Source organism: Melanotaenia boesemani, chromosome 1 (genome assembly GCF_017639745.1).
Source record: "Melanotaenia boesemani isolate fMelBoe1 chromosome 1, fMelBoe1.pri, whole genome shotgun sequence".
Lineage (NCBI taxonomy): Eukaryota > Metazoa > Chordata > Actinopteri > Atheriniformes > Melanotaeniidae > Melanotaenia > Melanotaenia boesemani.
This window is the reverse complement of record NC_055682.1, coordinates 3,924,630-3,943,814: the sequence shown is the minus strand read 5'-3', so window position 1 is coordinate 3,943,814 and position 19,185 is coordinate 3,924,630. Positions and strand designations below refer to the sequence as shown.

Sequence of the window (19,185 nt, the reverse complement as noted above, 5' to 3'; positions counted from 1 at the left end):
ATTTATTAATAACCCAATAATCAATAGGCATCATCATACTTTGAGAATATATTATTATGTGCGTGTGTGTGTGTGTGCGTGCATGTATGACCTACATTAATTCTGCACATCTCAACAGAAACTATCTTAACAGTCGAAAGCGTATAAGAACATATTTCAGAGTGGTCAGTAGCCTTTGAAGAAATGTGTTTGTTCAAAACATGTGTTGAGCTGTAAATATGTTGTACTGTAGCTACCAAGACAACAAAGGCCACTGCTGCCGGTGGGGGTCCTTCCCTCTGAAAACCCATGAGGCTGGTGGTCTGAATGCATTTTCAATTAAGCATGCACCCTCTGCAGGGTCATCAATGAAAGGCCAAGCCATGGTTACCAAAAAGGCATATATCTTTCTCTGTCTATCTCATTAGATTGACTTTCTCTATTGTTCCCTCCCTCCCTTAAATAACCCATGCCTGTATGGACAGGGCTCAGCTGAACCCAGTTTTACTGTTAGCCAACCAGAGACAGTGGACGTTGGGTGTTTGTGAAATTGGGGAGGGGGTTTAATAAGGTATTAATTAGTTTGAATGAATACCATGTTCTTTATCATTTAATTTCATTAGTATAGTTGCGTTTCTTTAGTTGCACTGGCGCTGCCCAATTTATTGCTTTTTCGAGACAGTGACAGTGGTGATATGATAAGTGTTTTTTTTATATATATATATACAAGAATGAGTGGCGGGAGTGCAGCATTCTTCCTGGTGGAACTTTCTGTTAGGAGTCTGTGTCAGCCTATTAGACCTTCGAGACACAGCTAAGCTAAGCTTGAACGTAAGCCTGCCCACCGAGCATGCTAGTTCTGGTGCACAAGTTACCATGGTTACTCAGTGGGCATTCAACAGATGGAACCCCTTCCAAGATCAGAGGTAAACTAGGGGGCCCCAAGACCTGGGAGACCAGCCAGGCTACCACAGGGACGACCACACATCTGCCCAGAAGATGCCAGAGAGAGGCCGTAGCCAGAGTGCCCTATGATCATGAGGCTCAGGCCCCAGGGAGCCAGGCAGCTGCCAGCTCTATTCTACTATTCTATTCTACAGTCATTTAGCAGACGCTTTTATCCAAAGCGACTTACATTTGAGAGGAAGAACAACACAAGCAAGAATTCAAACAAGATGGGACGTCATCATTAAGTGATAGTCAGACTGCTTTGAATCCAGTTGGACCCAGGTGCTGTCATGTAGAGCTAGAGGCAGTGCATATAATCTTTTTTTTTTTAAGTTTTTGTAAGTAATTTTGTGTAAATATAAACATCACGATTTCATCAAACAATATCAACTTGGGCATAAGTGCACACAGCTTCTTCAGCACTTGGTTGAGCCAAAAAGCAGGACAAACTCATTCTGTTGAGTAGAAGAGTTAAGCTAAGTGTGGAACTGCTCCTTAAACAACTGAGTCTTTAGCTTGCTTTTAAAAGTGGATAAGGACTCTGTGGATCAGACGGAGTTTGGTAGATCGTTCCACCACCGGAGGACAACAGAGGAGAAGAGTCTACTGATTTTGGGCCACCTTGTGGTGGTTTTTTTTTTAAGTTTTTGTAAGTAATTTTGTGTAAATATAAACATCACAAGACAATTTAGAATGTTGTAGAATGACACTGAACTGGTAGCAGATGCTCTGTGGTCGTAGTCTTTCTTTGTTACTTTTGTCATGTATTTTTTTTTCTCTAATGATAACTGCTGTGCGTTTCTGCCCAATTTGTCAGTGCTTTAGGAGTCTACGTGTTACCTACTGATGTTATATAGAAAAACATCCACACAGCTGTTGACAGGCTAAAAACTGCACAACCTGATAATTTGATAACATTTTTTAAGATATAAAGGATAACCTAAAACAGGAAACCAGGACAGCAACTAGGGAACAGAAAAAGAAAATCCAACAAAAAAAACCAGACCAAAACCCAAAGCATGTTTTGTGTCTGTAGAAACATTTTGTTCTCGCCCACAAAAATGAGGTGACTATAGAATTCTTGTCAGCTATGAGGAAGTGAAAGAGAAATTTGCTGATGATGAGAATCATTCTGGTTAACTGTCAAAATGCTCAATAATCCTTAACTCTTTCAGGTTTTAACAAAAATTTCTGCTACAATCCTGTTCTCTTTTGCTGCTGCCATTTTTCAAGTCTGAAACTCATAATGTCACATTACCCCACATGTGGTTAAAGCATGCTCTGAAAGAACACACAGCTCGTGCACACTAACCATGGTGGATCAGCTGACATCGGAATAAGTGTATACATGGTTATTTCTTCCTGCTGATCTGATTGTGAAAAGGTTTAAACCACCCCTCTAGATAAAACTGAAAATTCTTTCCGATCAAGCGTGATTGGATAAGCTGACATGTTTACATGATGCATTTTTATTCAGACTGGATGTTCAATTGGATCAAAGGGGATCCATGTAGACGCAGCTTATGCCTGACATGAATTTTGGCCATAAAAGGTACTTATTAAAGACTTTGGAAGAAAGATGGTTTGCAGCTGAGAAGCCTCATTTCAGTCTATTTTCTATTCCCTTAGACAACGTGATTTGACCATTTTAATTAGTGTGTGTAGGAACTGATTATGTAATGACAGCAAATAAAGTAATACCTGTCAGTGATGTCCTTTGTTAATTTTTCCTTTTACATTTTTTATATGAGAGTTTATTGTTTGTGTTTAATGTTGAAATGCTGTTACAGCTACAGCAGTTAGTTACAGTTCAAATAAAGTCTAAATCGTCTTAACTTCATTGCGAGATGTTAAAAGATGTTATGATGAAATGTTTGAACAAATCTGGTAAATGTATTTAACTATGCAAAATCCAACAGTAAAACTAAGATGAGACTACAATTTAAATAAAGCAAATATAAAATATTCTTAATAAAGATTTTCTACAGCAAATAATTCAAGAATTGGCTCCCACAGCCATAATTAAGGGTAGCGAGAATGCTGCACCGTCCAAATCTGTGATTAATGAGTACAACATCTTTGCCATTCACTATACTTTTACCTTTCATGAAGAAAACTGCACAAAACCTGCATTTTTTTTTCTTTTCAACAAATGCAGCTCCTGTGTTCAAATCCTTGAATAAAAGATAAAGTTTCTGCAACAGAATACTACAGTATAGATATTACCTTTAAAAACAAAAACAAGCAGGTCAATAAACAGCCAGCTTTAAATTTCATTTTGTACATGAGGACAATAGAGAAGTGAAAACTGGTTTTGTTTAATGTTAAAAATTCTGTCACTTTCAATTTCAACAGCTATATAAACACTGGCCAACACATGCAGTCTCAGAGTCTCCTGTTTCCAGATTTCAGGTAAGTTTCTTTAAATATGTTGAAAGTGCTGTATTATTTTTAAGCAGGTTTTTACCTAGATATGTCAAGATTGCATAAATATTTTATATATAAACAGCTGCTTAAATGAAACTGTGTCCAGTCTATGGTACTTTGGTATACTCATACTGGGATCCTGCTATTTGTTTATCTGTACTGGGTAATGTGAAGAAGCAAATAAATAAATTCCAAAAAGCAAATTTTATGGAAGTCATATAAAATTATTTTTTTTAATCCTCAGGACTTAGAAGCTCAAAGGAGAAAAGGAAAATTCCATGTGATGTCTTAAAAATGTCTACATTTGGTGAAAGTTTAATCTCCACTGGCAGTTTGTTCCACTTGTTTGCAGCATAACAGCTAAATGCTGCTTCTCCATGTTTAGTCTGGACTCTGGTCTGGACTCTGGTCTGGACTAATTGACCAGAGTCTTTGGATCTAAGAGCTCTGCTAGGTTTATATTCTCTGAACATATCACAGATGTATTCTGGGCCTAAACCATTCTGGGATGTAAACAATCAGAAGGCTTTTAAAATCTATTCTGTGACTGACTGGAAGCCAGTGTAAAGATTTTAAAACTGGTGTGATGTGTTCAGATCTCTTAGTCCTGGTTAAAACTCTAGCAGCAGCGTTCTGGATGGGCTGCAGATGTTTAATGCTCTTTTTAGGAAGTCCTGTTAAAAGACCATTACAGTAATCCAGCCTACTGGAGATGAATGCATGGATGAGTTTCTCCTGGTCTTTCTGGGAGACTAAACTTTTAATTCTGTTGATGTTTCTGAGCTGGTAAAAAGCTTCTTAGTGAAGCTTTGATGTGGCTGCTGAAAGTCAGATCTGTGTCTATCAACACTCCCAGGTTACCAACTTGGTCGGTGATTTTAAGAGCCCGAGTCTCCAGGTGTTTACCAATGCTGACCCTCTTCTCTTTGCTACCAAACAGAATAATCTCAGTTTTATATATACATATATATATATGTGTGTGTGTGTGTGTGTGTGTGTTGGGCTTGTCTTATTTTTTTTATTGTGAAAAAAGAAAAAGAAAAAGAAAACTAAACTTTTTCAAATCCCAGACAAATTTACCAAACAGCGATTACAGATTTTTATATATTTGCTAATTTTATCTTTAGTGTTTTACACTGCAGTTTCCTTTTAATAACATGCTTTTTGTAAAACTAAACATATTTGTTATTGCTTTAGGTTTTCAAGTGAGAGGAGAAATCCGACCATGGCAGCAAGAAATGAACAAGTCTCTGAAGGTACGTTCTAGTTTCCAATGTTTTCTAATACACAATTTCCTAATCTTGTAATACGAGTTATTTTATTTAAACATTGCTTGAACATGAACTGTATGCATATTCATATGTTTTAGGGCCGTCAAATGATTAACATTTTTAATCTGATTAATTACAACTTACAAACTAATAATCATGATTAATCATTTCTCACAACTTTTGTCTTGAATAATAAATAATTGTGTAAAGTAAATAAAACATGTAAAATAACTGAAATGGGGGGGGGGGGGGGGTGCACATCTTTATGCCATATTATTTAAGAATCTTTCATTGAATAATTTACTGCAAGTAGTTTTTTGTTTTTGGTTTCATTTTGTCATTAAACTTGTTCCTGTTTACACCAAAGTTACAGTTTTAATGGTTTTTATTTGTTCCCATACTGTACCGAAAAAGAACTGGACCGTAAAACCAAGGTACATACTGAACTATGACTATGGCGTACCATTACAGTTCTAGTAAACATCAGATGTCTATGGGTCAGTAAATGCAGCATGCAATGTACTTCTATGTTGTTCTGCATCATCTCTATCATGTTCTATATCAGTGATTCCCAACATATTTTCCTTGAGGACCCCGTTTATGTAACTTCCAAGAAGGTGTGGACCCCCTCACCCACCCCATGCTGAAAGTATACTTGGCTTTATGCTAGCTTCATGCCACAAATGATGTGCTCAAGATGAGTCAAAAACCAAAGTTAAGTTCTTATGTTATCAACATATAGCCTACTGAAGTTTTTTTTTAAAGATGATCATCTGGTATTTCCCAGATATGCTTGAGAAATGAAATGGTACCTGAAAAAATAAGGTTACCAGGACACATAGCTCCACTACCCACTGACCTCACTAAATTACCAAGTACAGAGATAAAAGCTGATTTGATGCTAAGGCTGTGGCCCACAAAGTAGCTTTTTTATTTATTTATTTATTTTTTTAATATTATATTTATTAATTTTTTTAGCTTACAATTCAAGAAATGAAACCATCACAAGAACAACAACAGAAACTGCCAGACAATGAAATAGACATGCAACAGACAATGCATACATTAATACAGCGCAGAATGGTTGATCAGTATGACCATTAGTCCAGATCATGTGGTAATGCGGCACTGGGCCAAGAATGGTCCCCATATAGTCTCATGCCTATTTTGTTTGTCCGGTTTATCTAGACGAAGCCGCTCCATCTGTATTACAGATACCATTTCCTTAAGCCAGTGGTCAAAGGTTGGAGGAGTGGTGGATTTCCTGGCCAGTAACACAAGCTTCTTAGCAACCACCATTCCGACGTGCAGGGTCGCTTGCATATCCAACGTGTAGCATAGCGTCTCTGTCGAACATCCAAATATTGCCAGATTTTGATTAGGCAAAATGTCTCTAGAGTAACATTTGGAAAACCAGTGGAAGATTGCAGACTAGAAGCCAAACAGTTGGGGGCAGAACCAAAAAAGATCCCAAAGACCCCTCAGCAGAAGAACACTTATCACACTGGGGGCATATTGACGGGAAAATTTTGTTCAATTTAGTCTTTGAATAATGCAGTCTATGGATCACCTTGTACTGTATCAATCGATAGCTGGTGTTAATGGAACAAGAGTGAACCAGTGCTAAGGCTTTTTCCCAGAGCTGTGCTGGTACATCGGAGTGTAGGTCTCTAGCCCAGGCTTGCCTCAAGAAGTCTGAGGAGACAGAGGAAGTAAAGCAATCTACAAATTTAGTTATTAAATGTTTTGAGTCTGGAGCAAGCAGTAGATTGTCATAAAAAGGATGAGGGTTTGGGATAGTCTCAAAGTGGTCAAACCTTTGTTTGACATAGTGCCTAATTTGGAGGTAACGAAAAAAATGTTTATTGCGTAGTTGAGCAAATATAGCAAAGAAACCATCAATATACAGGTCAGCCAAAGTTGCAATACCTTTCCTTTTCCAAATAGCAAAGGTCCCATCCAGCTGCCCGGGTTTAAAAAAAGGATTTTGACAAATGGGAGCATAGACAGAATCTTTGGGAAGTTTATTGGCTACTTTAATCTGGCGTAATATGCGCAGGGAGTTATTTAGGACAAAGCCTTTCTGTGTTGATTTATCTAATGTAGGATTGGAAAATAACCATGCACAAAGCGATATATCATTATTACCAGTAACAGGAGCTTCAAGTTGTAACCAGGAGGGGATACCTTCCTGTGCCTCATCTGTAGGACTATGTTTCCAATAAGTGAGAGCCCTGGAGTTAGCTGCCCAATAATAGTGCTTGATGTTTGGAAGGCCAAGACCACCTTCATTTGTTGATTTATACAAGTGGGCTTTAGAAATCCTGTGTGACTTATAGCCCCACACAAAGGGTAGTGTGATAGAGTCCAACTTTTTAAAAAAAAACTTGTGGTTAAATAGATGGGTAAGTTCTGAAACAAATACAAGAATCTAGGTAAACTAACCATTTTGATTGCATTAACTCGTCCAATCACGGTTAGAGGTAATGTCCTCCAGTCGTCAATATTGGCCTTAAGTTTGTCCACCAAATCGGTAAAATTAGCTTTAAAGAGGTGTGCAGAGTTATTGTCAATTTTAGCCCAAGGTAGTTAAAATACTCACGTACTACTCTGAAAGGCAAGGTGTCCAAGAATTCCTGAGGCAAGTTGTCCCCTAGAGGCATAAATTCACTCTTTCCCCAATTTATTGTATAACCAGAGATGATGCTGAATGAGTTAACATAATCCAGGAGAGCAGGGATGGAGGCTTTAGGATTGGCTAGGCACATAAGGAGATCATCAGCATATAGTGTCACACGGGTCTCTGTTTTGCCCAGTTTGATGCCCTTGATGTTTGGGTGCGCCCGGATCCCTATCGCAAGTGGTTCCAGTGTGATGTCAAATAGCAAGGGGGGACAAAGGGTCTCCCTGTCGCACACTTCTTTGCAATGCAAACGGTTTGGATTTATTCCCGTTTGTGAGTATGGAGGACTTGGGACTCTTATACAAAATTCTGACCCAATCAATAAAACTGTTGCTAAAACCAAATTTTTCTAGTGTTGTGAAAAGGTATGGCCACTCTATTGTATCAAAGGCTTTATGAGCATCTAAAGACAGTATTGCGCCCCCTTCTTTATTGTTATGGTCTGCATAAAGAATGTTTAGAGTTTTGCGAACGTTGCAGAAAGAGTATCTACCTGGGATGAAACCCGTTTGATCTGAATGTATAATACTTACTATACTCTTCCCTAATTGTGTAGCTAGGATCTTTGTGATTATTTTCTGATCATAGTTTAGTAAGGCAATGGGCCTATAATTGCCAGGATCTGTTTCATCTTTTCCCTTTTTTTAAGAGAACACAAACATTGGCATCATTTAGGGAAGGTGGGAGGGATTTGCTTGAGTGAGTATGGTGAATCATTCACAATAATAAAGGTGCTAACATGTTTCCAAAAGCCTTGTAAGATTCAGGGCCATATCCATCTGGGCCAGGAGCCTTTCCGGTAGGGAATGCCTTTATGGCTTCTTGTATCTCCAAGACAGTAAAAAATCCAGTCCAAATATTCCTTTGATGATGCATCCAGTTGTGGAAGGGCTTGAGATCTGAAGAAATTATCATAATGATCCTGAGTGGCTGTTGTCTTGGTAGAATACATGTCAGAATAGAACTTTCTGAAGCGTTCATTATTATCCTGCAAGTCTGTCAGCATTACACCTGTGTTCGACTTAACTTTGTAGATGGCTCTCCCTGCCTGTTCACCTTTTAATTGCCTCGCCAAAAGTTTGTGAGGCTTATCGCCAAGCTCAAGCTTTTTTTCTTTTAAAAATTTCTCTTAAAATGTTGTTGTATAGCAGATTTTGATGAATCCCAGGTTCTGAATATCAGAACCTGGGAAAACTAATGTTTTGACATTTTCGGCTTTTGGAAACGTTATAGTCCACACTCCAGACCATGTGGTGGCAGTAATGCATCAATTCATTTTTGCCAACAGCCAAAAAGCATAAAGATGGAGAACTGCAGAACAGAGATCAGAGTTTACTGAGCACATAAAAGACAGAAATGAAAGAGAGATATGGAGAAAGAGATAACTGGGATGAAAAGGGCAGATTGCTTGCTCTTGGTTTAACAGTAAATGTGTTAACTTATTTATATATATACGTATATATATATATATATATATATATATGTATATAGTGTATATATATATATATATATATATATATATATATATATATATATATATATATATATATATATATATATGTATACTAATATACTACAGCTTCTCAGCTTCTCTGCTGGCGCTGCGTCCCCACCCTTGTCTGTAATGTCGTTTTTACCAGAAGGCCCGGGTGTTGCTGTCTTTTTCAGAAAATGACAGCAGGATAAGAAGTAGACTGACTCCGGACAGAGTCCTTTGGCCGATCAAGAAACAAAGCACAGTTGGCTGATTCCTACAGTAAAAGTTGGACATATAATGGTTGAAATAGGATTTACATATACTTAAATATGCAGTGCTGCATACAAAAAATATCCACAAAACAGCAAGACCGCAGAAGACAAACCGCAATATAGCGAGGGACCACTGTAATGACATGATCCATCCATTTTCCGCTGCTTATCTGGAGTTGAGTCATGGGGGCAGCTGCCTAAGCAGGGAAACCCAGACTTCCCTCTCCCCAGCTACATTCACCAGCTCATCTGGGAGGATCCTGAGGCGTTCCCAGGCCAGTCAAGAGATGTAGTCCGTCCAGCGTGTCCTGGGTCTTTCCCAGGGCCTCCTTCTGGTGGGACGTCCCCGGAACACCTCACCAGAGAGGTGTCCAAGAGGCATTCTGACCAGATACCCAAGCCACCTCATCTGGCTCCTCTCGATGTAGAGGAGCAGCAACTCTACTCTGAGCCCCTCCTGGATCACCAAGCTTCTCACCCTATCTCTAAAGGAGAGCCTAGCCACCCAGCGAAGAAAACTTCTTTCGGCCGCTTGTATTTGCGACCTAGTTCATTCGGTCACTACCCACAAATCGTGACCAAAGGTGAGGGTAGGAACGTAGATCGACTGGTAAATCGAGAGCTATGCCTTTTGGCTTAGCTCCTTCTTCACCAAAACAGACCGATGTAGACTCCAACCCTCGCTGGAATTGATTCTGATTTCCTGCTGGCAATCCGGACCAAGCTCTGGCACCAGTTGTACAGGGACCGGACAGCTCGTACAAGGGGATCCAGCACTATATAATCCCAGAATACCCCACAGGAGTCCTCGGGGGACATGGCTGAATGCTTTCTCCAAGTCCACAAAGCACATGTAGACTGGTTGAGCAAACTCCCATGCCCGCTCCAAGACCCAGAAGAGGGTGTAGAGCTGGTCCACTGTTCCTTGACCGGGACGAAAACCACACTGCTCCTCCTCAATCCAAGGTTCGACGATCCAACAGAACCTCCTCTCCCGCACCCCTGAATAGACCTTACCAGGGAGGCTAAGGAGTGTAATCCTCCTGTAGTTGGAGCACACCCTCCGGCCCCCGTTTTTGAAGAGGGGGACCACCACCCCAGTCTACCAGTCCAGGGGAACTATCCCCAATGTCCATGCGATGCTCCAGAGGTTTGTCAGCCAGGACAGCACTACAGCATCCAGAGCCCTAAGTAACTCTGGGCGGACCTCATCCACCCCTGGGGCCCTGCCACCAAGGAGCTTTTTAACCACCTCAGCGACCTCAGCCCCAGAAATGGGAGAGCCAACACCAGGGTTCCCAGACTCTGCTTCCTCATCGGAAGACGAGTCGGTGGGATTGAGTAGGTCTTCGAAGTATTCCCTCCACCGCCTCACAACGTCCCGAGTCGAGGGCAGCAGCTTGCCATCCCCACTGTACACAGTGTTGATGGAGCACTGCTTTCCCCTCCTGAGCTGCCGGACCAGAATCTTCTTAAAGCCATCCGGATGTCATTCTCCATGGCCTCTCCACACTCCTCCCATTCCCGAGTTTTTGCCTTAGCGACCGTCGAAGCTGCGCTCCCCTTGGCCTGCCGATACCCATCAGCTGCCTCTGGAGTCCCACAGGCCAAAAAGGCCCGATAGGACTCCTTCTTCTGGATGTGAGAGTGAGTGAGTGTGTGTGTGTGTGTGTTTGTGTGTGTGTGTAGCCTGTGGCTGTTGAAAAATAACAGAGCGGAGCAGCTGGAGGAGCGGGCGGCAGTTAAGTTTAACAGCATCTATATACAGTGATTTACACTGGTCTTTGCTAAAGCCCCGGGAAAACTGGCTGACAATGCCACTGATCCAGCCCCTCTCAAGGACAGTGGTTCCAGAGCCCAAACCGTACATTGAGGTGAGTCCAGCTATTTGTAGCCAGAACCTCACTCACCAACTCAGGCATATATGTTAGTGCTCATTCCCGGGTGTAGCATCAGGTCTGTATGTAACTATAAACGTGCGTGGTATCCACAGAAAGTCCAAAATCTCAGCTACCAGCTCAGCAAAACCATTTCTATCACCACCAAACACAGTTAAGATATATACATATATATATACATATATATATATGTATATATATATATACATATATATATATATATAAGCCACTTTTACCAGAACAAACAATGACAAGTCCGAAATAAATGATAAAACAAAATTTACACTGTCCTTTAATTTGCTGGAAACACCATCATTATTTCAATTCTAAATTTGCAACCAAGACAGTATTAAATTAAAAACTTATTAGAAAAGAATAACACATGAAAAGATGCTTAGTAAAAGCTTTTGAGGGCCAAAAACGTCAACATGCAGTGGTCCATAACTTATGAAAATAATCCTGTCTTGCTTTTTGGCAGCTCTGTTGGCCACTCTGAAGAGACTTGGACTGAAGAGGTTTTATCCCAACAAGCTGACTCTTCGTTCTCTCTTGGAGATCAACAAGGACAATGTATGTGACAGAACTGTTTCATCTCTGGAGGACATACCATGGTGTTTTCTCAGAAATCTTTTAAAGATCAATGCTGAATGCAGAACCTGTACACAGTTACCTTCTAAGGAGGATGACAATGATCTCTTTGATTTAGACCTTTACACTGCAGATAACAATGACAATAACATCAATGTTCTTGATCTCATAGTAGCACTCTTCCTTTGTGCTGACAGTTACTTGCAACAAGAAATGGCCCTCAAAATGTCTTTATGTCAGTTTTCTGTTCCACTGTTGCTTCCCTCTGGCGGCAGCAGCCAGTGTAGTCTAATGCTTTGGAGTCTGAGAGACATCGTCAAAGACTGGCGTCCGTCTGATCTGTCTGAATCCAGAGGTTTTGTTGAAGACAGCATTGTGCAAGCAAGCATGCCATTCTATTCCTTTGTGAGACTGAAAAACTGCAGCTTATCAAAATCAAAGTTGCTGAATCATGTTCTGAGCCATGGCCAACAGAACCAAAATGTCTTCATACACAGAGATACAGAAGGAGGATCACCTCAGAGGGAAATAGCTAATGGACTGGTAGAGGTTTGCTGGTACCTTCCTTGTGGGAGAGAAAATCTTGATATATTCCCAGAGCCAGTTGCATTTGCCAATTTAAGAGGAGACATTTGTGAATCACTTGCACAGTTCAGCTTTCTAATTCAAGTGTCAACTGCCACTTTTGTTCTCCTGGACAGAGTTGAAGAACAAGAGCGGAAGATTCTGACATCTCTAAATGACATGAAATCAAAACTCTTTTTCATTTTTAATCACAAAGATGAAAGTGCTAGAGAGGACATGATGTCTGTCAAGACAACACTTGAAAGCTTACATTTACCAAAAAGCAATGTACTAACCAAAGACAAGAGAGTAAATGTTGCAGCATTTTCAAAGAAACTCTCTGCAGCCATCAAGACCTCACTGACAGATTCATCTAGCAGGATGAGCATTGAAAACATGGTTGAACAAGCTGAGGGACTTGGTCTGTCTGTGGATGAAAGTATCAGTAATGAACAAAAGAAGGTAGCTGGGCAGATGATGAAAGGAATTGGGGTCCGAACTATCCCAGACTACAAGAAGCAACAACTGTCTCTGCAGGGACAAAACTGGAAGAGGTTGTCACAATTAGAAAAGGAGGAGTGTAGATTTATTAATGTTGGTGACTCAGGACTAGAAGAATATAAATCTAAGCTACAAGAAGAAAAACAAAAAATCAAACAGGAACTAAGTGGCAAAAAAATGTCAAAAGCAATGAAGATTTTTACTGACAACATTTCTACCAGTGAGACGGACAAAAGAGATTTTTTCCTCAAGTGGCTGAAACTCAAGCTCGATACACACTCACGACTCAAACTGTCTACACTGCGAAACCAGTTCAAAGAGCAGTGCAAGAACGAAGATGCAAAGCGTGTTGCCGAGTTAGATCAAGCTTTGCTGGAGAGCTCTTTGGGAATAGAACATTACATGAGAGAGATGGGACTGATCTACGAGTTCTTGCAGTCAAAAAACTCCTCTGATGAAATATCTTGTCTCCCTGGTTTAGCAGCTGAAATGCTGTTAGATGGACATCCTTTAGAGCTCCTGGATGGAGATGCTTCCAACATCCCAGAGCAATGGGTGTCAGATGTGCTGATGGAGCTTCACAAGAAGGTTGCAGGGAAAAGCAGATTGTTGGTTTTGACAGTGCTTGGTGTTCAAAGCACTGGGAAGTCAACACTGCTCAACACCATGTTTGGTGTGCAGTTTCCCGTCAGCAGTGGAAGATGTACAAGAGGAGCCTACATGGTCTTCCTCAGAGTTGGAGAGGAGCTCAAAAGTGAACTGAGTTATGATTTCATAGTTCTCATTGATACAGAGGGTCTAAAATCTCCTCATTTGGCACAACAGGTTGACAGTTATGAGCATGACAACCAGCTGGCAACCTTTGTTATTGGTTTAAGCGATGTCACCATTATCAACATTGCCATGGAGAACTCCACAGAAATGAAAGATGTCCTGCAAATTGCAACTCATGCATTTTTGAGAATGAAGGAAATAGGAAAAAAGCCACAATGTCATTTTGTACATCAAAGTGTTGGTGGAGTTTCAGCTCATTCCAAGAACATGGTAGAAAGGAGACACCTTTTAGACCAACTCAATGAAATGACTCAAATTGCTGCTGAAATGGAAAGGCAGCCTGCTTTTAAAACATTCACAGATGTTCTGGACTATGACATAGATAAAAACAACTGGTACATTCCAGGACTCTGGCATGGAACCCCACCGATGGCGCCAGTGAACACCGGGTACAGTGACGCTGTTGCAGACTTCAAAAACAATCTTCTGGCAACAGCGAAAGGAGAAACAAGGCCTGATATTTCACAGATCCCAGACCTTCTTGAATGGATGCGAAGCCTCTGGAGAGCAGTGAAATTTGAAAACTTCATTTTCAGTTTCAGAAACACTCTTGTGGCCAATGCCTACGACAACTTGTGCAAAGAGTTCAATCAATGGGAATGGGATTTCAGAAGAGCCATTCTCTCCTGGCTGTCAGAGGCAGAAGTGGAAATCCGCAATGCCGACTATGATTGTGAGCAAAAATCAAATGATCTGGTTGATTCAAAAAAGTCTGAGCTTGCAAAGAAAATTGAGGAACAACAGATGAAAATGCAGCAGAATCTTCGGGACTATTACAAACGGAAAAACGCACATGTGCATTTGATAGAGAAATATAAAATGGACTTCTTCAACAATATCAGAAGTCTTGCAGCAGAAATAAAATATTCAATGAGTAGAAAGTTGGACAATGTCTTTACAGTACAACAAAGTTTAAAAGAGGTTCAGCAAGCTCAGAGGAAATACAGAGCAATGATTGAAGAGCAGGTGATGAAACTCTTGAGAGAAAGCAAAGAGCACAAACTGTCTGACAAACAGCTGACAGACGAGTTTGAAAAGATGTGGGTCAAAGCCACCGAAGATAAGCAGGGCCTGCAGGAACAAGATATAACAGAAAACATCATGAGCCTGTTGAGAAAAAGTTTTGGAAATCGGAAATTTAATGAAGAATTACAGGAAAATCCAGAACTAGAGAAAATGGGCATGGATCCATTCAAGGCAACATCAAAGCACGTAAAACATAGATTTACAGTTAATATGTTTTCAAAAAGAGCCATCAAAAGAGACTTACAAGCAGCAGCCGATAATGCCATTGAGTCCTGCAAACAATATGTACATGAAATCATGAACTTAAACACAGATTACTTTGAGTTTTACACAAAGGAACTTCTGGACAAAATTGATGCCATCCTTCAAAAAAACAGCAAAGACTGCAAAATCAGCTTTGAAGTTGACCTCAAGCTTCATATTTGTGGCTTTGCCAGAAGGAAATTCATTGAAATGCACAAAAGATTTCTGGCAGAAAACACCCCTGTCACTCAGATGGAGAGGAAAAAGGATCAGTACTTGTCATGTTTCCTTGATCTATATAAAGAGAGATTAATAGACCAGAAAGCTCAAAGCCAACAGAAGGCAAAGGACTTTGTTGGGGTTTGTATCAAACCTGCTGTTAAAAACTTCGTTAACAGATCTCAGGGAATAGACATCGTGGATGAGATTTTAAAAGATCGCGCTTCAGTGGAGTACAGTTCACGTTCCTTTTTCCAGTACAACATTCAGAAAGAGTTGTTACAAAAAGAAGACTTTGACAGTTTTGAAAAGTACATCTCTAACTATGAAATGTATGCTAAAAACTGGATATTTGAGCACATCCTTCAAAGACTGTCTGAGGGAAAAACACTGTCCAAACTCAAGAACAGGAGTCTGCAGAATATACTGAACAAAATCAGAGAAGCAATCAAAATGGCCTCAAAAGGCAAGGATGGTGTTCTACTTCCAGATAACACCGAAAGCATCACGAAGCTCATCGGCAACATGCGTGAACATCTGGTTAAAGACATCTCATTGTCAGATGAGGATGTACAAACTACCCTGTTTCAAATACAAGCAACCTGCCATCCATTTATTGACGGCCTCTTGACATCTCTAAATAGGCTGCAGGAGCAACTTGAGAAGCAGTTCTCCTGCTCTGAAGATGTCTCTGAAACACTGTACAAACTTTCAATCAAACCACAGGATGAGCTTTTCAGGAGGGTGATTGGTTGTGGCAAACAGTGTCCATTCTGTAAAATTCCCTGTGAAGCTGGAGGCCAAGAACACCAGCAACACCGAGCCACTGTGCATAGACCGCAGGGTCTTGGTAGATTCCGCTATGATGCCAGTAGAAAACTGCTTGAAACACTGTGTACAACTGATGTGCAGACTAATCGTAAATTCAGAAATGCAGACACTAAAGGAGAATATCATCCTTACAAAGACTACACCAAGTTTTATCCAGACTGGCACATTCCTCCAGACCCCACCATCGAGGCTTCTGACTACTGGAAGTACATTCTGGTAAAATATAATGACAGATTTGCTGAAAAATTTAAATCCGAGCCAGCTGATGTTCCACAGGCCTGGAAGAACATCACAAAGGAGCAAGCAATGAAAGGCCTCAAAGATGCTTTCAACATAAAGTGAATGAAGTCAGCAAATGCCTTAAAATAAAGAGAAGACGAAGAAATCCTGAATACACAATCCAGAATCAAAAGGATGCAAGTCGACACACATTAGGGAAAAACATCAGTCTTGTTTTTAATTAATACCTCGTTTGATCATTTTATAAGCTGACTGAAGAATTATCTAAGAAAACAAGATTTCGGTTTAATTAGAAATAATGAAACAAAGCAATCTGGATTCACACAGAAATACAACGTAATGTAGAGTAAAGATGGTTTCGACTGTGTTTCTAGTTAATAGAAGCTGGACATGTTCAACAACTTCTTATTTTCATTTTCTTTTTAAAGACTGTAAATGTTTTGTTGGTAGTGAAAATGATCATCTACTGCAAGCACAACATGAAAAAAAATTATATTTAATGTTTTTTTCTTTCAAAGATTATTTCAAGTTTCTTTAATTTTTGTTCTTTGTGGCCGTTTATGATGGATGGTGTGATGAAGACAGTAAGATTTAACATCAGATACAGTGTGTAAAGGAGGTTTTCTACCAAACCTGTCAGAGTAATTCAACCTCCGCAGCTGATGTATAAACTTGGTAACTTGTTATATGAAGACTTAGATAATGTTGTCAAATCATGTAAACATGACAACAAAGGTAGTTAAAGTGTCTTATTTCTAATATTTTCTTCTTTATTCATTTAATGCAGCATTAATCAAAATGTGTTTATGCCTATATACTACAAAGATGAACTTAGATTACTTAACGTTTATTTCTCTTTTTCAAATATAACATTTTAAAGTGCAAAAGAAAATGATGTCCAGATAATGTGGCCTGTTTAAATGATTTTTGTACTTTTTTAATATATTTTGATGCATTGCAGAGGTAACTGACAGTAATGTAAATACAGAGGCCATGTCAGTAAAATTTAAAAATATGTCAAAACTACTTTGAAATGTTTCCTGTTCTACTTTTTAACAGTAATGAGACACAAAGTCAGAGAATAAGAAACGTGTTCATATAACTGACATTACTGTAGACGCTTATGTGAGGTTTAGACCAGAAAACAAGGATTTTTCTGATAATTGTAATATACAAAGATATGGCATTTTATCAACTATGTCTTATTTTATATATAATTTTCCAGTTGCTAAGTAGTACAGTAATGAGCCAGATGAGCAACGGTATGTTAAATGAACTTTTTCTTTGTTGAATAAACATTCTGAAAATAAATGCTTTATAGTTTAGTTTTTACTTTACTCTTTATTTCAGATCCATATCAACAACAACAACAACAACAATAATAATAACAATAATAATAATAATAATAAACAATAAAAACACACATGTAAATGAACAGTCTGTACAGACACCTATTCTATTGCCTTCAAAAACAGCAGGAACACTTTGCATCACTCAGTGCTGGCCCAGTCAAAACATTTACAAATATGTTTTTTGAGTCCATTAATCAACATAAATTTATACATAAGATTCCTCAATAATCAGGAAATTCAATTAAATTCAAAACCTTTATTGTCATTACACATAGTAGTGTAATGAAATTTCTAAGCACTCCGAAAACATTAAACACACAGAGGCAAAGACGCAAGACGCATATAATAAATTATACATTAAAATCTATTTAAAATAAATAAATAAACAACAATGATCGTAAATAATAAGTAAATAAGAAGATAAAAAAAGCATAAAAGTGAAAAGCGCTTAAATGAGTGATATGTTCTAATAAAGTGTAAGGAGTCATGAACTGGTCATTTTTTGTTCGGTAGACTGATGGAAAATAGGTAAAAACTGTCTCTGAACCGAGATGTCTGTAGAGAGCACGGAAAGGTAGGAACATTATTTTATCCAAGCATGTGGCTTACACTCGTCCGTCTTGGAAGTGAAAACAGTATTCTGATGCATCATGAAATGCCACCTGAAGCGTAGCTTTACTATAATTGCACCACAAATGAGGAGCATAGAAAGGAGTACAGTGTGCTCTAAAAAGACCTATTTTCACATCATCTGTACACATAAAAAACTTGCGTGTTAGCATATTTGCTTGTGCATACAGTTCACAGCACTGATGGTGGTAATCTTCATCATCATCATCATCTCATAAATCATTTCTATATGTATGACCTAAATATTTGACTTTATACACCACATTTAACACCTGCTCTGCAAAATAAAATGAAGGAACTCTACAAATTGTAGAAAAACCTAAAGGCCAATACTGGATAATTCTTATCAGATACAAACGCCTCACTCTTTCATTTTCATTTGGTAAAAGAGCTTTGGAAACATACAGAAAACACCAGAATATTGTAGAATTGTTTCTTTTTATACAGAAATATAAAGAAATCGGTCCTGTGTTTATATTTAAAACCAAACTGATTATCTGCAGTTATTATGTACTCTTGAAGCCGATCCAAAAGTAATTGTTCAAATACTTTAGAAAGTATGCAAGCCAGGGCAATAGACCTATAATTCTCTATGCTGGATATTTTACCCGTTTTGTCTTTACCGACACCAACAAGACAGTTGGGATTTGTTTTTTGTTTTTGCCCCTCCTCCTTCCTCCTTGCTCTCCTGTGTGGCTAATTATTGGACACAGCTGTTGCTGATTTGGCTTCCCCATAAACGCCTGGGACTGCTCTTCATTCAGTGCCAGTTCGTCTGCTTACCAGTGGTGTTGTACGGCTAGCTAACAATCAGTTGAGTTTTTCCTGTCATGACTTTCCATATCTAGGTTTACCCAAAGCAACCAGTCTTTAAAAGCCTCCCTGGCCTCAGCATGAGGATCAGAACAAATTCAGTCCAATTGATTTACATTTCAATAAAATGCAGAATCTACATTAAAGTGGTCTGATTTCATTCAAGAGTTATACCACACAGATTACTGGCCAGCTGATACCTTACACCCCCCCGTACCATTTTAAAGTGGAATTAAGCGTCAGAATAATCACAACTTACCAAAAGCTGATGATGACCCTTATAAATGTCAATAAAAAAAAAGTACATTTTTAAATGACTACAGTTTATTCAAGTAAGACGTACTTTACAGATGACTGACAAACTAGTTCCTTACATCCACTCTACAACC

The 19,185-nt window shown here is 39.2% G+C and overlaps 1 protein-coding gene across 1 annotated transcript; it reads left to right on the top strand.

The window, feature by feature from the left end:
* Positions 1-3,297: 3,297 nt before the first annotated feature.
* Positions 3,298-17,306, top strand: LOC121649510 (up-regulator of cell proliferation-like). The gene is made up of 3 exons (XM_042000787.1): positions 3,298-3,339; positions 4,552-4,610; positions 11,434-17,306. The coding sequence occupies exons 1-3, from the start codon at positions 3,305-3,307 to the stop codon at positions 16,101-16,103; spliced, it is 4,764 nt and encodes a 1,587-aa protein (XP_041856721.1). The 5' UTR covers positions 3,298-3,304; the 3' UTR covers positions 16,104-17,306.
* Positions 17,307-19,185: the final 1,879 nt, after the last annotated feature.

Bases quoted from the DNA above. Each gene is read 5' to 3' on its own strand.
- LOC121649510 (XM_042000787.1), top strand. From the start codon at position 3,305: ATGCAGTCTCAGAGTCTCCTGTTTCCAGATTTCAG. The intron at 3,340-4,551 runs GTAAGTTTCTTT...TTATTGCTTTAG, and splicing joins CTCCTGTTTCCAGATTTCAG to GTTTTCAAGTGAGAGGAGAA. The intron at 4,611-11,433 runs GTACGTTCTAGT...GCTTTTTGGCAG, and splicing joins AAATGAACAAGTCTCTGAAG to CTCTGTTGGCCACTCTGAAG.